At 40.5% G+C, this 18,331-nt stretch overlaps 1 protein-coding gene across 1 annotated transcript in view; it reads right to left on the bottom strand.

Annotated features, from left to right (window-relative positions):
* The window catches only part of mgat5 (alpha-1,6-mannosylglycoprotein 6-beta-N-acetylglucosaminyltransferase), a 160,469-nt gene extending 142,667 nt beyond the window's left edge, over window positions 1–17,802 (bottom strand). The window contains exon 1 of the mRNA XM_034175756.1: window positions 17,374–17,802. Within this exon, the coding sequence (XP_034031647.1) occupies window positions 17,374–17,614 (241 nt within the window). The 5' untranslated portion in view covers window positions 17,615–17,802. The remainder of the gene's footprint in view (window positions 1–17,373) is intronic.
* Between the last annotated feature and the right edge of the window lie 529 nt (window positions 17,803–18,331).

Raw genomic sequence — 18,331 nt, 5'->3', positions numbered from 1 at the left:
TCAGCAGTGCCAAAAGTTGTCTGGTTTCGTTTAACTTCCCAAATGGTAAATGGACTGCATTTATACAGCGCTTTTCCATCTGCATCAGAGGCTCAAAGCGCTTTACAAATAATGCCTCACATTCACCCCGATGTCAGGGTGCTGCCATACAATACGCTCACTACACACCAGGAACAACTAGGGGATTAAGGACCCTGCCCCAGGGCCCTTAGTGATTTTCTGGTCAGGCTGGTCCCAAGCCCAACATTTAACCACTAGACCATCACCTCCCTACTATATAAAAGCAGACGCATGGTTTTAATGGAGGATCACCCACACTGGGCTCCACAGCAGGCATGGACATGCCAGGTGCAGGTGCAGATGAAGGTGGACTCTCCTAATCTCTCCAGCCTGTCCATGCCCTTCCTGTGCCACTTGCTCACCCGTGTCTGAGTGGGGAAACCTGGCTCCTGAGGTGCCTGTCTCTCTACCTCGATGCTGTCCCGAGAACACCAGGAGGCAGGTATTAACCTTTGTTGGTTACAAAAGAACAAGAGCCCTAGTTTTTACCAGTAGCGCTGCCAGAATTTCAAGGTTATGTTTATATTTGCCACTGTGGCAGCTCACAAGCAAGCTTGGCTTGCTACATTGTGGTGAGAGCTAGCGAGATCTTTGAAATAATCAGCTATGGAACACTGATGTTGTCCCGTATGATTAGGGATGGGTATCAAGAACCATTTCTTTTCGGGTATCATTAAGAATTGATTCGATCCACTGACATCAATAGCCTTTTTGCTTAACAATTCCCTTATCGGTCCTTCAGAGCGGCCGTTGTTTTTGATCATTTCTCTACGTTGATTACAGACCCTGCAGCGGCTCTGTAATCAACGGCTTCTGCAGCGTGACTCCACTTTGAAGCTTGAACCAATGAAGCAGTGCTTCGATCTGCTGCTTCGTTGGTTCTTTGATTCGCTGCTCTTCAGAAGAGGCAAGTTCTTCTTAACCGCTTCTTAACCCCTCTCAAATCCATTAAAATGTCAATTGTGAGTCACTTTTGTGTATTAAAGTCACTAACTGGGACTCGTCTTGTTCCAGTCAAGAAATGAGAATAGTCTTCTGTTCCGTTCGCACAGCTCCAAAAACTGCGCCACTCTCTTCCGAAAGAGTCTGGCCTGAATTAATAACTTCAAAAGAATCGCCGCTTTAAATAAAATGACACCTCTTTCCAAACGTTGTAATACAGACAAGAAACTACAATCAAGTAAAATTTTTTTTTTTTCTTCCTCCCAAAATGAGACGCCTTGACGGGAGCACAGCTGGCTGCAAGAGCTCAACTCAGATATATGGAAAGACATTCATGCCAATAATATCTGAATGTAAATACTTTTGACAAAAACTACAGATTTTGTTTATTTCTATTTATGTCCAGAGATCAAGGATCCACCATGTAGAGTTTATTATGTCCAGAGTTTAAGGATCCAGTGACCAATTTCATATTTATTTACTTTAAGACTCAATAAAATGTTGTTGACAAAGAAAACCTGTAAAGCCTACTTTTAGTACACAGAAAATTCACAAGAGGTATCAAAAAAGGAATCGGATTAATAAGCGGAATCGATACATAAAATCTTATCAATACCCATCCCTACGTATGATACACCCATCCGCTCAGACATAGAAAACGCACTTTTCGGCCAGGTTTATTTTTTAAACAACCAACTTAACTGGTCCAAGAGTGCTTCAAATTAGGTTTGTGAGATACCATATTTAATTCACATGCATTAAAGTTTTATGGTGCATTTATGTGCATCTTGAGAGAAAGTCTTAGTCCCTCTTTATTGCATTATAAGTTGTATAAAGGCAAATTTAGCAGTGAGGTGCAAGTCAAGATAAGAAATACAAAGTATTCCGCTGCCTCACCATCTAATCAAGGACATAAAATGGATTTTATTGTGATATTGGTCAGGAATCAGACTGTTCTGCAAGTGTGACTGTACAACAAAAGGAAAAAAATAATCCACGGTGAGGCAACATAATGTGCTCCCTGAAAAGCCTTGACTCACTGTACTCTGTTGAATGTCAAAGTAAATGGCTGAAGTCCAGCCTTCCTAATGTGACCAGAAAAGCACTCTCTTTGTAAATTAAGACCCGTTGAAAAGCATGCGTGGCTGCACACATTCTTTCAAGAGCCTGCAGGTTACTACCATGTGCCTCCATTCAGTAATCAAAAATTACTATAGTAACTGTCCTCAATGTATGTCTGGCAAAAAAAAAAAGAAAGAAGAAAAGCTTATACTTAAACTGTGACAAGTTTAACATTTAGAATTACGAATGCAACAATATAACACTTTGGATCATATGGACAGATAGATGAAATGACTTGATCGGGCATCAGAAATTTTAAATCATAAATACGACCTGATCAGTCTTCTCTTGCACATCTGAGTCATGTTGTGGGCTATGTATCTTCTTTTAGACCGGGTTAACACGGCAGGATAATTAGGCCGATATCTGACCCGATCTTCCCCTTCCGACAATCTTAAGGACGCCCTGACAATCGTAATGACGCTAAAGATAATCTTATCAGATATTCCTCCCGTGTGTGGTGTGTTAAGAGCACTCTGATCTGCTCGGAAGGGTGTCAGGAGCGCTCCGCTCGCAAATCGGGATATTCAACATGTTGGATTTTTATGGCCCGATATCGCTGTGTGTTGTGTCTTCCGACTAAAACAAGCACAGACTGCTGAATGTGACGTGCAGCCAATCAGAAAGCGAGGTGACAGACGTACGGAGCAGAAAATAAAATCAAAACAGCTGTTCTGACTTACCAGAAAGTCCGGTGGTTGCGCTGTCTCCACTCCTTTAATGAACACCTTTTCTTTTTTTTTTGTATTGTTTTTTCCCTCTGTTGTAAACAGTCCACAAAGTACCTCTGTTTGTTTACTCTGAAGTCACGTTTAATCTCGAGAGATTTTGCAAGATTTCCTGTCTGAACTGTAAATGTTTGTGCGTGAAATCTGTTCGTGTATGGTGTTGTCCTTACCATGTGGCTGAACACCACACACTGTACGACCAAACCTGTTAGATCCATGACTTTATCTTCACGTGTGTGGTCTCTCAGGTTTTGGAAACCTAAAGATAATTTTAAAATCCTGTCATGTGAACCAGGCTTTAGCAAAGTAGAATATTTGTTCTACAGTTTGAGTAGATGCTTTTAGGGCTGCAGCTATCGATTATTTTAGTAATCGAGTATTCCATCGATTATATTCTGGTGATTAATCGAGTAATCAGATAAAAAGTACTTTTGCATTTTTAAACAACATTAAACATCCAGGGCTCTTCCTAGCAATGGCATAATGTCACTGCACCATCACACAGACTGTCAAATTAATTGTATCCCTTTCTGTACAAGTTCTTTACAAGTTTTGGAGCTCACCCAAAGTCAGGTCAAAGTCTTGACATTTTGCTAAAATGGCGATGGGATATGGCTTTCTGTTTTTTGTTTTCCCCAACTTGTAAAATGTAACCATTTTTAAGTTTTTTTTTTTTTTTTTAAAGGTTGGTGGACTGGGTCTCTGCATGACTTTTTAATCCCTTTCTCTGCGATTCAGCAGATGCATTTCAGATGGAGGTTGAACATGCAAGCCTTGCAGTCTTTTTTTTTTATTAATCATTATTATTTTGTTTAGTTACTGTGCTTGTGAAGCCTGGTGTGTTGCCCAAAAAAGCAAAAAAACAAAAACAAAAAACAAATAAAAAACAAACAAACATGAAACAGTCAGTGCGAGTCTGAGCTAAGCAAAAGAAAGAGTGGACTTTTGCTGACAGGATCTTTCAGGAACTGTTTGTCAGTGTGGCCGGGGATGAATCTGACTCACCCAGTGTGAGGGGAGTGCTGACAGCCCCTCTCACTGGGCAGAGAGAGACAACAGCCGTCTCTGCCGGCCGAACAGCCACTCCCCAAGTAGAGTGGAGAGCAGGCAGCGGCCGAAACAGTGTCTTTTAAAACTAGACATGCAAAGATTTGCTTTAAATGCGCAGTAAGCTATTTCAGATGATCAGCATGGACAGTCTTTCTCCTAAAAGGCTTTATTTTACTCTGTGTGCTGCAATGGAAAGTGGTAGCTTTTCCTAAGCTGATTAGCGTTTACACGGTTTAAGTGCATGCTCTAGTCTTATTCTGTTTTTTTTTTTTTCTGGGTACATTTCAGCACCACACACAGGCCTGATATATGTACCACAATCGCTCTCTCATATATACACTCAACAAAAATATAAACGCAACACTTTTGGTTTTGCTCCCATTTTGTATGAGATGAACTCAAAGATCTAAAACTATTTCCACATACACAATATCACCATTTCCCTCAAATATTGTTCACAAACCAGCCTAAATCTGTGATAGTGAGCACTTCTCCTTTGCTGAGATAATCCATCCCACCTCACAGGTGTGCCATACCAAGATGCTGATTAGACACCATGATTAGTGCACAGGTGTGCCTTAGACTGCCCACAATAAAAGGCCACTCTGAAAGGTGCAGTTTTGTTTCATTGGGGGGGGGATACCAGTCAGTATCTGGTGTGACCACCATTTGCCTCATGTAGTGCAACACATCTCCTTTGCATCATCCGTGAAGCGAACACCTCTCCAACGTGCCAAACGCCAGCGAATGTGAGCATTTGCCCACTCAAGTCGGATACAACAACGAACTGGAGTCAGGTCGAGACCCCGATGAGGACGATGAGCATGCAGATGAGCTTCCCTGAGACGGTTTCTGACAGTTTGTGCAGAAATTCTTTGGTTATGCAAACAAATTGTTTCAGCAGCTGTCCGAGTGGCTGGTCTCAGACGATCTTGGAGGTGAACATGCTGGATGTGGAGGTCCTGGGCTGGTGTGGTTACATGTGGTCTGCGGTTGTGAGGCTGGTTGGATGTACTGCCAAATTCTCTGAAACACCTTTGGAGACGGCTTATGGTAGAGACATGAACATTCAATACACGAGCAACAGCTCTGGTTGACATTCCTGCTGTCAGCATGCCAATTGCACGCTCCCTCAAATCTTGCGACATCTGTGACATTGTGCTGTGTGATAAAACTGCACCTTTCAGAGTGGCCTTTTATTGTGGGCAGTCTAAGGCACACCTGTGCACTAATCATGGTGTCTAATCAGCATCTTGGTATGGCACACCTGTGAGGTGGGATGGATTATCTCAGCAAAGGCGAAGTGCTCACTATCACAGATTTAGACTAGTTTGTGAACAATATTTGAGGGAAATGGTGATATTGTGTATGTGGAAAAAGTTTTAGATCTTTGAGTTCATCTCATACAAAATGGGAGCAAAACCAAAAGTGTTGCGTTTATATTTTTGTTGAGTATATATATATATATATATATATATATATATAATTAAATTCTTAAGCATTTCCCCAGCAATTAATGTCATAATAATATGAATAAATTCTCCATGTAGACTTCCACATGCGAACATTACTGAAGTAATGTTATGTTATTCGAAGTAATGTAACAAACTTACAATTATGCTGAAATTACAGATTGGCATGTGATCACAATACGTCTAAATTATGCTTACTTTGGTGGATTAGTTATAATGTCAGACCACGGCAAGTACGAGAGTTCTGAGTTGCATCAGACAAGGAAACAACTGCTAATGTCAAGCTGCCTCCCCACCCACCCCACACACAGCTCTTCTCCCCCAAAATACATACACAACAATAAACACGCAATTGTTGCTTCTTGAAGACATTGGCCTGGAAGTAGTTTTCTTCAAGCACAATTTCTAATGGTTTGCTACCAATGTGCCAAGTTTCTTAAGATGCAATGAAATCCATAAAGCAGTTCTGGAGGGATGGAGCTACAAATTCTGTATCCTACGAGTCATAAATTAAACAATATTCCAGAGAACATTCCTTGAAGATGTCAGAGTGGAATTACTTTCTTTCATAATCATTTTCCGATGGTGTGCTACCAGCAAAGTTTTGTTTGAATCCAGTAACTTGTTTAGGAGCTGAGCTTTCAATTTCCCTGACAGATGGATAAAATCAAGTCTCCATACAGAATGCCACACTGTACATTTGCTTCATATACAGTTACATGTTTATTTATTTTTATCCGTGGAATGTTGTAGTGCAGGAAGCACCGATATATACAACTTACCATTATAGAACCTTGTCAGAAAAAAGATCTTGGCAGGCCGAGTAATAATCTTTTAAGGCGATGTGGACTGAATACTGTACTGCAGAGGCTCACTGCTGCATTGCCTTTTTTCATTCTTCTAAGTTCTCTCACAGCCGAAGTAATCTCCTGCAGCTTTTCTGTATCCTGTTGTTTCTCTGGGCATTAGAGAATAATCAATTCCAATCTCAGGTTTCTAAAAAAGCCTCCCACCAAGTCCACAGGTCTATTAATGGCATGAATAACTTATTGATGGGTCTTCTGGACCTGTGCTATTACAGTATTACGCTCTGTTGTACCTGGAGCTGCCACAGTGGAATTTTCTTGGATATAAGCATTTCTATTCCTTTATTAAGATATACAAAAATGAAACAAAGGAAAATTTCATACACAGAGTATTCATTAGACTCATTGGACACTCTAGGTATTTAAAAAAATTTTTTTGACTAGTTGTGTGATGTGTCGCGACAGACTGCCACCTTCAGTATTCTGTCAATTTTAGTTTGACTTTTGCGCAAATTATGGCATGTCATACATCACTCCGTACAGATTAAAAATTATTCAGCAAACATCACATCCGCGAAATCTTAAAGCATGTCATATAAAATATTAAGTAATGATGTAAGTTGGTGGTGCAAGCAGTGCAGTCTGATTGCATACGCACATGGACAAAGTTGTCTGTACCCCTGTACTTTATCTACACATTTTAAAATATGGGTCAGAAATTAATGCAAATAAAGCAATTTTGCTTAATCCAAATATATTTATTTCTGACCATATATTAAAATGTGAACATAAAATCTAGGGATACCAACAACTTTGTCTACTCATGAAAGGGTACAAATGGGGAGTGGCATGGTTGTTTTAGGTTCCTAGTTTGGACGCACAAAGCAAGTTAATCAATTCCATTTATTTTGCTGAACTTTCTTGATGGAGTGATTCAGGCTGATTCGCTGTTGTATGTTGTTCAATTGAAGCGTCCCTAACAGTCTACGCTCACACACAGCAGGCTGAGCCCGCCCCCTGCCAAAAGGAGACAACAGGGACAACTCAGAGAAGACACACCACTCAGTGGACGAGCATTCAAGAATGTGTGCCCTGGGGACATGGTACTTATTATACAATTCATTCAGTCTTATAGATTTTGTGTCAGGACGGCATGAGCGTGAATGGTGTGTAAGCACAGACGAAGTATTTTCAGGGACTTGCCCTATAGGACAAACAGAATGAGAGACCCACTTGAACTACTGTTAATCCTGACTTGGGCCAAGTCAGTGGGTTGGCGATGAGGCGCAGCAGAGTTGAACAAGCGCCAACAGCATGAAAATGCCAATTTGAGTAGGATTCCCCCCTCTATATGCATCTTTAATTAATACAGTCATTTTCAGAATCAAACATACAGGGCTGGGTACAGAACTCAGTTCTTTGTGGCACCGACAAAATGCTTCGGTAGTACCGAGTATCAAACATGCCTCGTCCTTTCAGTGCCAGGTTTCACGACCCAGAAGAGAGGTCCACAGCCGTCCTCTCAGCATTCAAGTCCACCTGTGGACGCTACAGAGCACAAGCAGCCTGATTCAAAATCACCACCACCGGACTCTGCTTCATCTTAGAGTACCAACAACGCGCATCACTTTGAAGCAATGAAGCTCTGTTCCAACCCACTGCTTCGGTTCTTTGCTTCGCTGCCTTTCAGAAGGGTAAAATCCGCTTGTTAACCCCTCTCAGAGGCATTAAAATATGCCAATCGTGAATCACTTTTGTGCAGATTAAAGTCACTAACTGGGACTCATGTCTTGTTTCGATAGAGAAATGAGAATCGTCCTCCATCCGCTCTCTGCCGTCATGTTAGAAAGATAGACTCCAGTCGGAATTAATAACTTCAAAGTGAATCGCCGTTTAAAATCAAATGACACCTCTTTCCAAATGTTGTAATACAAGTAAACTGCAATTGATCAAAACGTTTTGTTTTTTGTTCCTCCCAAAATGATACATCCTGCGCTGACGTGCAGCTCAGAGCTATGGAAAGATGATCCCGCCAAAATGTCTGAAAGGAAATGCTATTGACAAAAACTACAGTGTTTTCAAGTGATTGATACCCAGCCCTAATAGCATTTTAGTTCTTGACCATTCAGTAGCACTATGCAGGGCAATTAGAAGGCATGTGGTGTTTAAAAAAACAAAACAGGAAAAAAAAAAAAAAAAAAAAAAAAAACAGACACCAAATTATCACCCCTATCACCTAATTTTTTTCTTTAAGTGTGTTACTAGTAGGGATGCACCAATCCACTTCCAATCCGATCCTAATACCTGAATTTGGATATGTGCCGATACCGATACTTTTCCGATGCAATACCAGAGCTCTGTTTGCTTTAATATTACAACCCCCCTGGCAAAAATTATGGAATCACCGCCTCGGAGGATGTTCATTCAGTTGTTTTAATTTTGTAGAAAAAAAAGCAGATCACAGACATGACACGAAACTAAAGTTATTCAAATGGCAACATTTCTGGCTTTAAGAAACACTATAAGAAATCAGGAAAAAAATTGTGGCAGTCAGTAACGGTTACTTTTTTAGAACAAGCAGAGGGAAAAAGTTATGTAATCACTCAATTCTGAAGAAAAAATTATGGAATCATGAAAAACAAAAGAACGCTCCAACACATCACTAGTATTTTGGTGCACCACCTCTGGCTTTTATAACAGCTTGCAGTCTCTGAGGCATGGACTTAATGAGTGACAAATAGTACTCTTCATCAATCTGGCGCCAACTTTCTCTGATTGCTGTTGCCAGATCAGCTTTGCAGATTGGAGCCTTGTCATGGACCATTTTCTTCAATGACCACCAAGGATTTTCAATTGGATTAAGATCCGGGCTATTTGCAGGCCATGACATTGACCCTATGTGTCTTTTTGCAAGGAATGTTTTCACACAGTTTTTGCTCTATGGCAAGACGCATCATTGGCCAACCACCAGTAGATTGGCCTCTACTGGTGGTTGGGCTCTCACTGCGGTATTGTATCACTTCCCTGTTCCAGAGCACAGCGGTGTTTGCTGTTTAATCTGGACAGTTAGATTGATCTAGTTACCTAGATAACGATTTGTTTCACAGTGTAATCTTCACGTGCCTAACTAAAGCACTCCCGCTGCTGAATCACCTCTAAATTATTTACACATTATTCACTGTGGTGTTTTTAGGGAATCCGCTAGCTTAGCGCAGCTACTAGCTCTTAGCCAGTTTAGCATGGCGACTTCTCCTGTCCTCTCCAGCACATTTTCTGCTCTGGGTGTGAATATTTAGTTATTCCTCGGCCACTCCTTTAGCAGTAATGATGCTTGTAATAAGTGATAGCTTATTCGGAGAAACACGAATTTGGAAAGGCCGAAGTCTAGGGCGAATTGGAGACTCGGCTTCCCGCAATCCGGTGTGAAATTTTACAGCTAGCCAGGCCCTGCAGTCCTGTGTCGGAACCAAGGTAGCTTAGCCAACGCCGAGTAGTTTCCTTCTTGGCACCAGCAACCATAGTCAACTGTCTTCCGGGGGCCAGAGCATGGGCGACATTGAAGGAAATTTGAAACTGCTGGCTAACGCTAAGCGTAAATTTGGTAAGAGTTGTAATTCAACGTCGGCAGTAATGACACCCGGTTTACGCCAATCGGAGGTCACGTAAAATTAACATTGAATCGTGTGTAACTTTGCAAAAACAATGTCGGACTCTGTAGTTTCTCTGGGCCCCTCCCCAATCAGACCCGGAGTGACATGTTTAGGCCGCATGTTCTCCTTGAATTGCTGGCTGGTCTAAGTGGTGTCCAAAAAATGAGGTGGCCTTCATAGATAATTGGCAAAGCTTCTGTGGGAAAACCTGGTCTTGTAGGAGAGACGGCATCCATCCCACTTTGGATGGAGCAGCTCTCATTTCTAGAAATCTGGCCAATTTCTTAAATCCTCCAAACCGTGGACTATCCAGGGTTGGACCATGAAGCAGAGTTGTAGTCTTACACACCTCTCTGCAGCTTCTCTCCCCCTGCCATCCCCTCATTACCCCATCCCCGTAGAGACGGTGCCTGCTCCCAGACCACCAATAACCAGCAAAAATCTATTTAAGCATAAAATTAAAAAAAGAAAAAATAATACAGCACCTTCAACTACACCACAGACTAAACAGTTAAATGTGGTCTATTAAACATTAGGTCTCTCTCTTCTAAGTCCCTGTTAGTAAATTATATAATAATTGATCAACATATTGATTATTCTGCCTTAAAGAAACCTGGTTACAGCAGGATGAATATGTTGGTTTAAATGAGTCAACAACCCCCGAGTCACACTAACTGTCAGAATGCTCGTAGCACGGCCAAGGCGGAGGATTAGCAGCAATCTTCCATTCCAGCTTATTAATTAATCAAAACCCAGACAGAGCTTTATTCATTTGAAAGCTTGACTCTTAGTCTTGTCCATCCAAATTGGAAGTCCCAAAAACCAGTTTTATTTGTTATTATCTATCGTCAACCTGGTCGTTACTGTGAGTTTCTCTGTGAATTTTCGGACCTTTTGTCTGACTTAGTGCTTAGCTCAGATAAGATAATTATAGTGGGCAATTTTAACATCCACACAGATGCTGAGAATGACAGCCTCAACACTGCATTTAATCTATTATTAGACTCAATTGGCTTTGCTCAAAATGTAATGAGTCCACCCACCACTTTAAATCATATCTTAGATCTTGTTCTGACTTATGGTATGGAAATTGAAGACTTAACAGTATTCCCTGAAACCTCCCTTCTGTCTGATCATTTCTTAATAACATTTACTCTGATGGACTACCCAGCAGTGGGGAATAAGTTTCATTACACTAGAAGTCTTTCAGAAAGCGCTGTAACTAGGTTTAAGGATATGATTCCTTCTTTATGTTCTCTAATGCCATATACAAACACAGTGCAGAGTAGCTACCTAAACTCTGTAATTGAGATAGAGTATCTCGTCAATAGTTTTACATCCTCATTGAAGACAACTTTGGATGCTGTAGCTCCTCTGAAAAAGAGAGCTTTAAATTAGAAGTGCCTGACTCTGTGGTATAACTCAAACTCGCAGCTTAAAGCAGATAACCGTAAGTTGGAGAGGAAATGGCGTCTCACTAATTTAGAAGATCTTCACTTAGCCTGGAAAAAGAGTTTGTTGCTCTATAAAAAAGCCCTCCGTAAAGCTAGGACATCTTACTACTCATCACTAATTGAAGAAAACAAGAACAACCCCAGGTTTCTTTTCAGCACTGTAGCCAGGCTGACAAAGAGTCAGAGTATTCCTTTAACTTTAACTAGTAATGACTTCATGACTTTCTCTGCTAATAAAATTTTAACTATTAGAGAAAAAATTACTCATAACCATCCCAAAGACGTATCGTTATCTTTGGCTGCTTTCAGTGATGTCGGTATTTGGTTAGACTCTTTCTCTCCGATTGTTCTGTCTGAGTTATTTTCATTAGTTACTTCCTCCAAACCATCAACATGTCTATTAGACCCCATTCCTACCAGGCTGCTCAAGGAAGCCCTACTATTATTTAATGCTTCGATCTTAAATATGATCAATCTATCTTTATTAGTTGGCTATGTACCACAGGCTTTTAAGGTGGCAGTAATTAAACCATTACTTAAAAAGCCATCACTTGACCCAGCTATCTTAGCTAATTATAGGCCAATCTCCAACCTTCCTTTTCTCTCAAAAATTCTTGAAAGGGTAGTTGTAAAACAGCTAACTGATCATCTGCAGAGGAATGGTCTATTTGAAGAGTTTCAGTCAGGTTTTAGAATTCATCATAGTACAGAAACAGCATTAGTTAAGGTTACAAATGATCTTCTTATGGCCTCAGACAGTGGACTCAACTCTGTGCTTGTCCTGTTAGACCTCAGTGCTGCTTTTGATACTGTTGACCATAAAATTTTATTACAGAGATTAGAGCATGCCATAGGTATTAAAGGCACTGCGCTGCGGTGGTTTGAATCATATTTATCTAATAGATTACAATTTGTTCATGTAAATGGGGAATCTTCTTCACAGGCTAAGGTTAATTATGGAGTTCCACAAGGTTCTGTGCTAGGACCAATTTTATTCACTTTATACATGCTTCCCTTAGGCAGTATTAGACGGCATTGCTTAAATTTTCATTGTTACGCAGATGATACCCAGCTTTATCTATCCATGAAGCCAGAGGACACACACCAATTAGCTAAACTGCAGGATTGTGTTACAGACATAAAGACATGGATGACCTCTAATTTCCTGCTTTTAAACTCAGATAAAACTGAAGTTATTGTACTTGGCCCCACAAATCTTAGAAACATGGCGTCTAACCAGATCCTTACTCTGGATGGCATTACCCTGACCTCTAGTAATACTGTGAGAAATCTTGGAGTCATTTTTGATCAGGATATGTCATTCAATGCGCATATTAAACAAATATGTAGGACTGCTTTTTTGCATTTACGCAATATCTCTAAAATTAGAAAGGTCTTGTCTCAGAGTGATGCTGAAAAACTAATTCATGCATTTATTTCCTCTAGGCTGGACTATTGTAATTCATTATTATCAGGTTGTCCTAAAAGTTCCCTGAAAAGCCTTCAGTTAATTCAAAATGCTGTAGCTAGAGTACTGACAGGGACTAGAAGGAGAGAGCATATCTCACCCATATTGGCCTCTCTTCATTGGCTTCCTGTTAATTCTAGAATAGAATTTAAAATTCTTCTTCTTACTTATAAGGTTTTGAATAATCAGGTCCCATCTTATCTTAGGGACCTCATAGTACCATATCACCCAATAGAGCGCTTCGCTCTCAGACTGCAGGCTTACTTGTAGTTCCTAGGGTTTGTAAGAGTAGAATGGGAGGCAGAGCCTTCAGCTTTCAGGCTCCTCTCCTGTGGAACCAGCTCCCAATTCAGATCAGGGAGACAGACACCCTCTCTACTTTTAAGATTAGGCTTAAAACTTTCCTTTTTGCTAAAGCTTATAGTTAGGGCTGGATCAGGTGACCCTGAACCATCCCTTAGTTATGCTGCTATAGACTTAGACTGCTGGGGGGTTCCCATGATGCACTGAGTGTTTCTTTCTCTTTTTGCACTGTATGCACCACTCTGCATTTAATCATTAGTGATTGATCTCTGCTCCCCTCCACAGCATGTCTTTTTCCTGGTTCTCTCCCTCAGCCCCAACCAGTCCCAGCAGAAGACTGCCCCTCCCTGAGCCTGGTTCTGCTGGAGGTTTCTTCCTGTTAAAAGGGAGTTTTTCCTTCCCACTGTCGCCAAGTGCTTGCTCACAGGGGGTCGTTTTGACCGTTGGGGTTTTTACGTAATTATTGTAAGGCAAAGCCATACAATATAAAGCGCCTTGGGGCAACTGTTTGTTGTGATTTGGCGCTATATAAATAAAATTGATTGATTGATCATCATCTTGAAAAATGATATCATCCCCAAACATCCTTTCAATTGATGGGATAAAAAAAGTGTCCAAAATATCAACGTAAACTTGTGCATTTATTGATGATGTAATGATAGCCATCTCCCCAGTGCCTTTACCTGACATGCAGCTCCATATCATCAATGACTGTGGAAATTTACATGTTCTCTTCAGGCAGTCATCTTTATAAATCTCATTGGAACGGCACCAAACAAACGTTCCAGCATCATCACCTTGCCCAATGCAGATTCGAGATTCATCACTGAATATGACTTTCATCCAGTCATCCACAACCCATGATTGCTTTTCCTTAGCCCATTGTAACCTGGTTTTTTCTGTTTAGGTGTTAATGATGGCTTTCGTTTAGCTTTTCTGTATGTAAATCCCATTTCCTTTAGGCGGTATCTTACAGTTCGGTCACAGACGTTGACTCTAGTTTCCTCCCATTCATTCCTCATTTGTTTTGTTGTGCATTTTCGATTTTTGAGAGATATTGCTTTAAGTTTTCTGTCTTGACGTTTTGATGTCTTCCTTGGTCTACCAGTATGTTTGCCTTTAAGAACCTTCCCATGCTGTTTGTATTTGGTTCAGAGTTTAGACACAGCTGACTGAACAACCAACATCTTTTGCAACATTGCGTGATGATTTACCCTCTTAAGAGTTTGATAATCCTCTCCTTTGTTTCAATTGACATCTCTCGTGTTGGAGCCATGATTCATGTCAGTCCACTTGGTGCAACAGCTCTCCAAGGTGTGATCACTCCTTTTTAGATGCAGACTAACGAGCAGATCTGATTTGATGCAAGTGTTAGTTTTGAGGATGAAAATTTACAGGGTGATGCCATAACTTATTCCTCAGAATTGAGTGAGTCCATATTTTTTTTCCTCTGCTTGGTCTAAAAAAGTAACCGTTACTGACTGCCACAATTTTTTTTCTTGATTTCTTATAGTGTTTTTTAAAGCCAGAAAGTTGCCATTTGAAATTACTTTAGTTTTGTGTTATGTCTCTGATCTGCTTTTTTTTTTCTACAAAATTAAACAACTGAATGAACATCCTTCGAGGCCGGTGATTCCATAATTTTTGCCAGGGGTTGTATAACATTACAAAACCTAAAACGATTCAAAAACGTCAAGAACGACAGCAAAACGAAGCACGGACGAACTGAGGTTTTCGGTGGCCTTCGTTCAAATTTTTCAACAGTCTAAAAATCCTGACAAAGCTGTGCGAAGGTTAAACAATGCCAACGAAAGTCAACGAAGTACTTTTCTATAGACTTTTATAGCCTTATTTTTATGGATGTAAAGAGAAAAGACAGCATTCTCTCCCTCCATTTCTCTCTCTCTGCCTGTCTCCCCCTGTCTCTCGCTCACTTTCTCTCTTTCACTTTCTCTCGCTGTTTAAGTGCTGTGCAAATTTCAAACTACTGGTAAACAGGAAGCCTTTCAACTGTAAAATAAATATCACCACTGATGCTCACGATTATAATGGATTATGTGGATTATCCCACATAACAGACATAGTGAACTTTCAAATATAAGTGAATTATTTTATGTTTTCATGATTATATCACTAAAATCTTCACAGACATAGCTTAGGTTGGCTTCATGAGAATCACCCATGTGTTGCTACCCCTCCACTGAATGTAACTGTACTGTAAACACATCAAAAAAAGTTACTACTTTAAGCACAAGTCAGCATTACAAAAAACACTAATGTAAGGGCAGTGGTGGCACAGTTCCGCTAATCCATTAACCGTGAATTATCGAAGCTAACGTTTTCATTAGCGGATTGGCTTTTCAGATAACTGAAAACCATCAGCGGACCAATTAGCGTCGATAAATTTAGTTCTGATCATTTTTAGGCCACTAACATGTTTTTGGGGGCATAGTGAATAAAGCTTAACTGTTAAAAACATTTGTGAAGTCTGAAATCAAAGATTTTAGTGCCTGCCTGTTACATGTTTGTAGCAGACAGACAGCTGAGTAGTACAGCGCTATCCTCCGCAGGCAGAGGAAAGCTGACCACCAGACAGAAAGAAAGAGAGGGAGGGAGGGGAAAAAATATAATCTCTCTTCACACCATACAGACTTGCCGGCGTATCACACAAGTCATGCACAGGCAGACAGCTTTGACTTATGGTTAAAATTTTAAACTAATTCCGGACAAGTTATTAAAATTAAGATCACATCTGTCATTTTACAAGTGAAAATATCTGCTATATTCTTTTAGTTTTAAAGGTTTGCACTAATCTGAAGGTTTTAGCATTTAGACACACATGCCGCAGTGCATTATGAGTAATTAGTTTCCTGACAGTGGCTGGTTGGTCGGTATAACACACGTTACTGAAACGTGTGGTGGGTTTTACAAATAAAACTTTATGTGTAAATATGTCATTTACGTATGTCATAAAACTAAAACACATAGCTGATATTTTCACTTTGTAAAACGACATACGACATTAATTTAAATAACTTGTCCGGAATTAGTTTGTTTAAAATTTTAACCATAAGTCCGAACTGTCTGCCTGCGCATGAGTTGTGTGATATGCTGCCGAGTCTGGATGGTGTGAAAGAAATGATCTCCCCTCTTCATTCTTCTCTTTCCTTTCTTTATGTCACCAGGTCTCTTTAGCTGAAAGAAGGCTGATCTGAGACTGAAGCACTCGCTCGTTGTGTCAGTAGCTGCTAGTGCACTGAAATCAATACTAACAGTTATCGGTTTAGCTTTTATCTGTAACTTGTGCTAAATTTTTTATAGGGGTTTAGCTTTATAAAGCTAACTTTTCAGTTAGTGGATTAACAGTTATTGAAGCTAACTTTTTGGTTAGCTGTGCCCACTACTGCATAAAAGTCCCTTCACACACACAGCATGAATAAGTAGGAATCAGCACGAATCAAAGCAAAACAGCCCGAATGAGCAAACCCTGAAAACATCAAACTAAGATTGGGAGGGACACACAGTCGGGCAGGTGTGAATGATCCCGCTGCCATACAAGGTGCTCACACACTGGGAGCAACTAGGGGATTAAGAACATTGCCCATGGCCCCTTAGTGATTTTCCAGAGGTGGCTGATTTCTGGTCTGATATGGGAACATATGACAATTCAGTCTGGATCATGTATCAGATTTGTGAGTTTTACTGCAGATCACGCAGTAAAATAATTAAAGAAATACTGTCTGAGGTCAGCTTTATGTGGTGGCTGTTAAACAGTGTCATGTTTTCAAGAACCTCCTTCCACTGAATTTAACACCAATGGTACAGATAAGCACCGGTTGTTCATCACAACTTGCAGTTAACTTCACATGCAGTGTCTGCATGTTATTCCCAGCAAACTAAAAACAACAAAAACATCCATCTATGCAAGAACCCTTCAAGTGGAGAAAATTACTACATATGGATAGATTAGATAAGATAGATAGGACAGAGTGTTGTGGTGTGACTGTTGCAACGGCAATGCTGAAACAATATATTTTGTAGCCCTATACTAAGTTGTACCAAATGTGTAAGAATATCCTGCCTATAAAGATCAGTGCGATCCTGTCTATGAAGACCAGTGAAGAGAAAAGAATTTACACTTAATAGCACGCATAACTAATTCCTGTGGTGTATCAACAGAATGTCTTGTGCTAGACCGTTTCCCCTATGATAATGTAATCTCTTGAAAAGGTACATATCAGCAACTAAACATCAAAACTTGACTTCCGTTCCCTGAAGGTCAAACAGTAATTCACCACTTTGTTGGTAAGGTACTCACCATATGCAGTCATGGTTCCCACATAAGGCCCATCCATGACACTCTGGTTCTCTTCAGCCAGGGCCTTGATATAGCGTTTGCTGAGGTCCAGGATCTGCTGCCGCAGCACAGCACTACTCTCATGGCTGACTCGCTGTTGGATGGTGAAATGCAACAACATCATGCCCCAGATGAACCCAAAGCTGACCAGAAAGAAGCCCAGCTTCTGGGATGACAGCTTCCACAGGAAAGGTGTCGCCATGCTGACTTGACAGGGATTTGGAAAGGGCACTGTCTGATTTCACCAAAAGCAGTCCGGACAGTCAAGAAGGCAAGCTGGACATAGCTGCATGCATCAGTGTAGCTGTGATGGTTGTTTGAGATGATGTACGGCCAGTGTGCCTCACCAATGTAGTTGTCTTCTCTGACCCAATTCATTTCTCAGGAACATCTCAGAGGCCTGGGTCCTATCCGTTGCATTCTGCAGCAGGTTAGAAAAGGAAAAATAGAGATTAGGATCATACTGCCTCTTGGAATGTTTTCAATCTTCAGCTCACATGAAGCGCCTACTACCAATGAGCACTCAGTTTTTTTGTTGTTTTTTTTTTGGGGGGGGGGGGGGTTATGTTTTTGGTGCATCTTAATCAACTGACTTCTTGGGAACTTTGCAAACTATACTTGAAAAATATATCCTCAAGACATAAGGATGCATAAACTGGAAGGCTGCCAAAGACTTGTCCTAGCAAAATTTACATTTTGCAGATTTTGGGTGTGACCTTCAGTGAAAGATAATAAAAAAATAGTGTTTTATTTTGTGAAAGATACTTCCTGTGACCCAACTTTGGTACATTTATTAAGAGCAGTTTGACAAAGTCATTCCAGCCAGGATCTTAAAGCTATAGAGCCACCCAAATTTCAACAACTGACAAAATTTAGTTTCTACTGAAATCCAAGCATTTTAATGGTGGTTAATTTTACA

This window comes from Thalassophryne amazonica, chromosome 1, assembly GCF_902500255.1.
Source record: "Thalassophryne amazonica chromosome 1, fThaAma1.1, whole genome shotgun sequence".
Taxonomy (NCBI): Eukaryota; Metazoa; Chordata; class Actinopteri; order Batrachoidiformes; family Batrachoididae; genus Thalassophryne; species Thalassophryne amazonica.
This window is presented reverse-complemented; position numbering and strand designations above follow the sequence as displayed.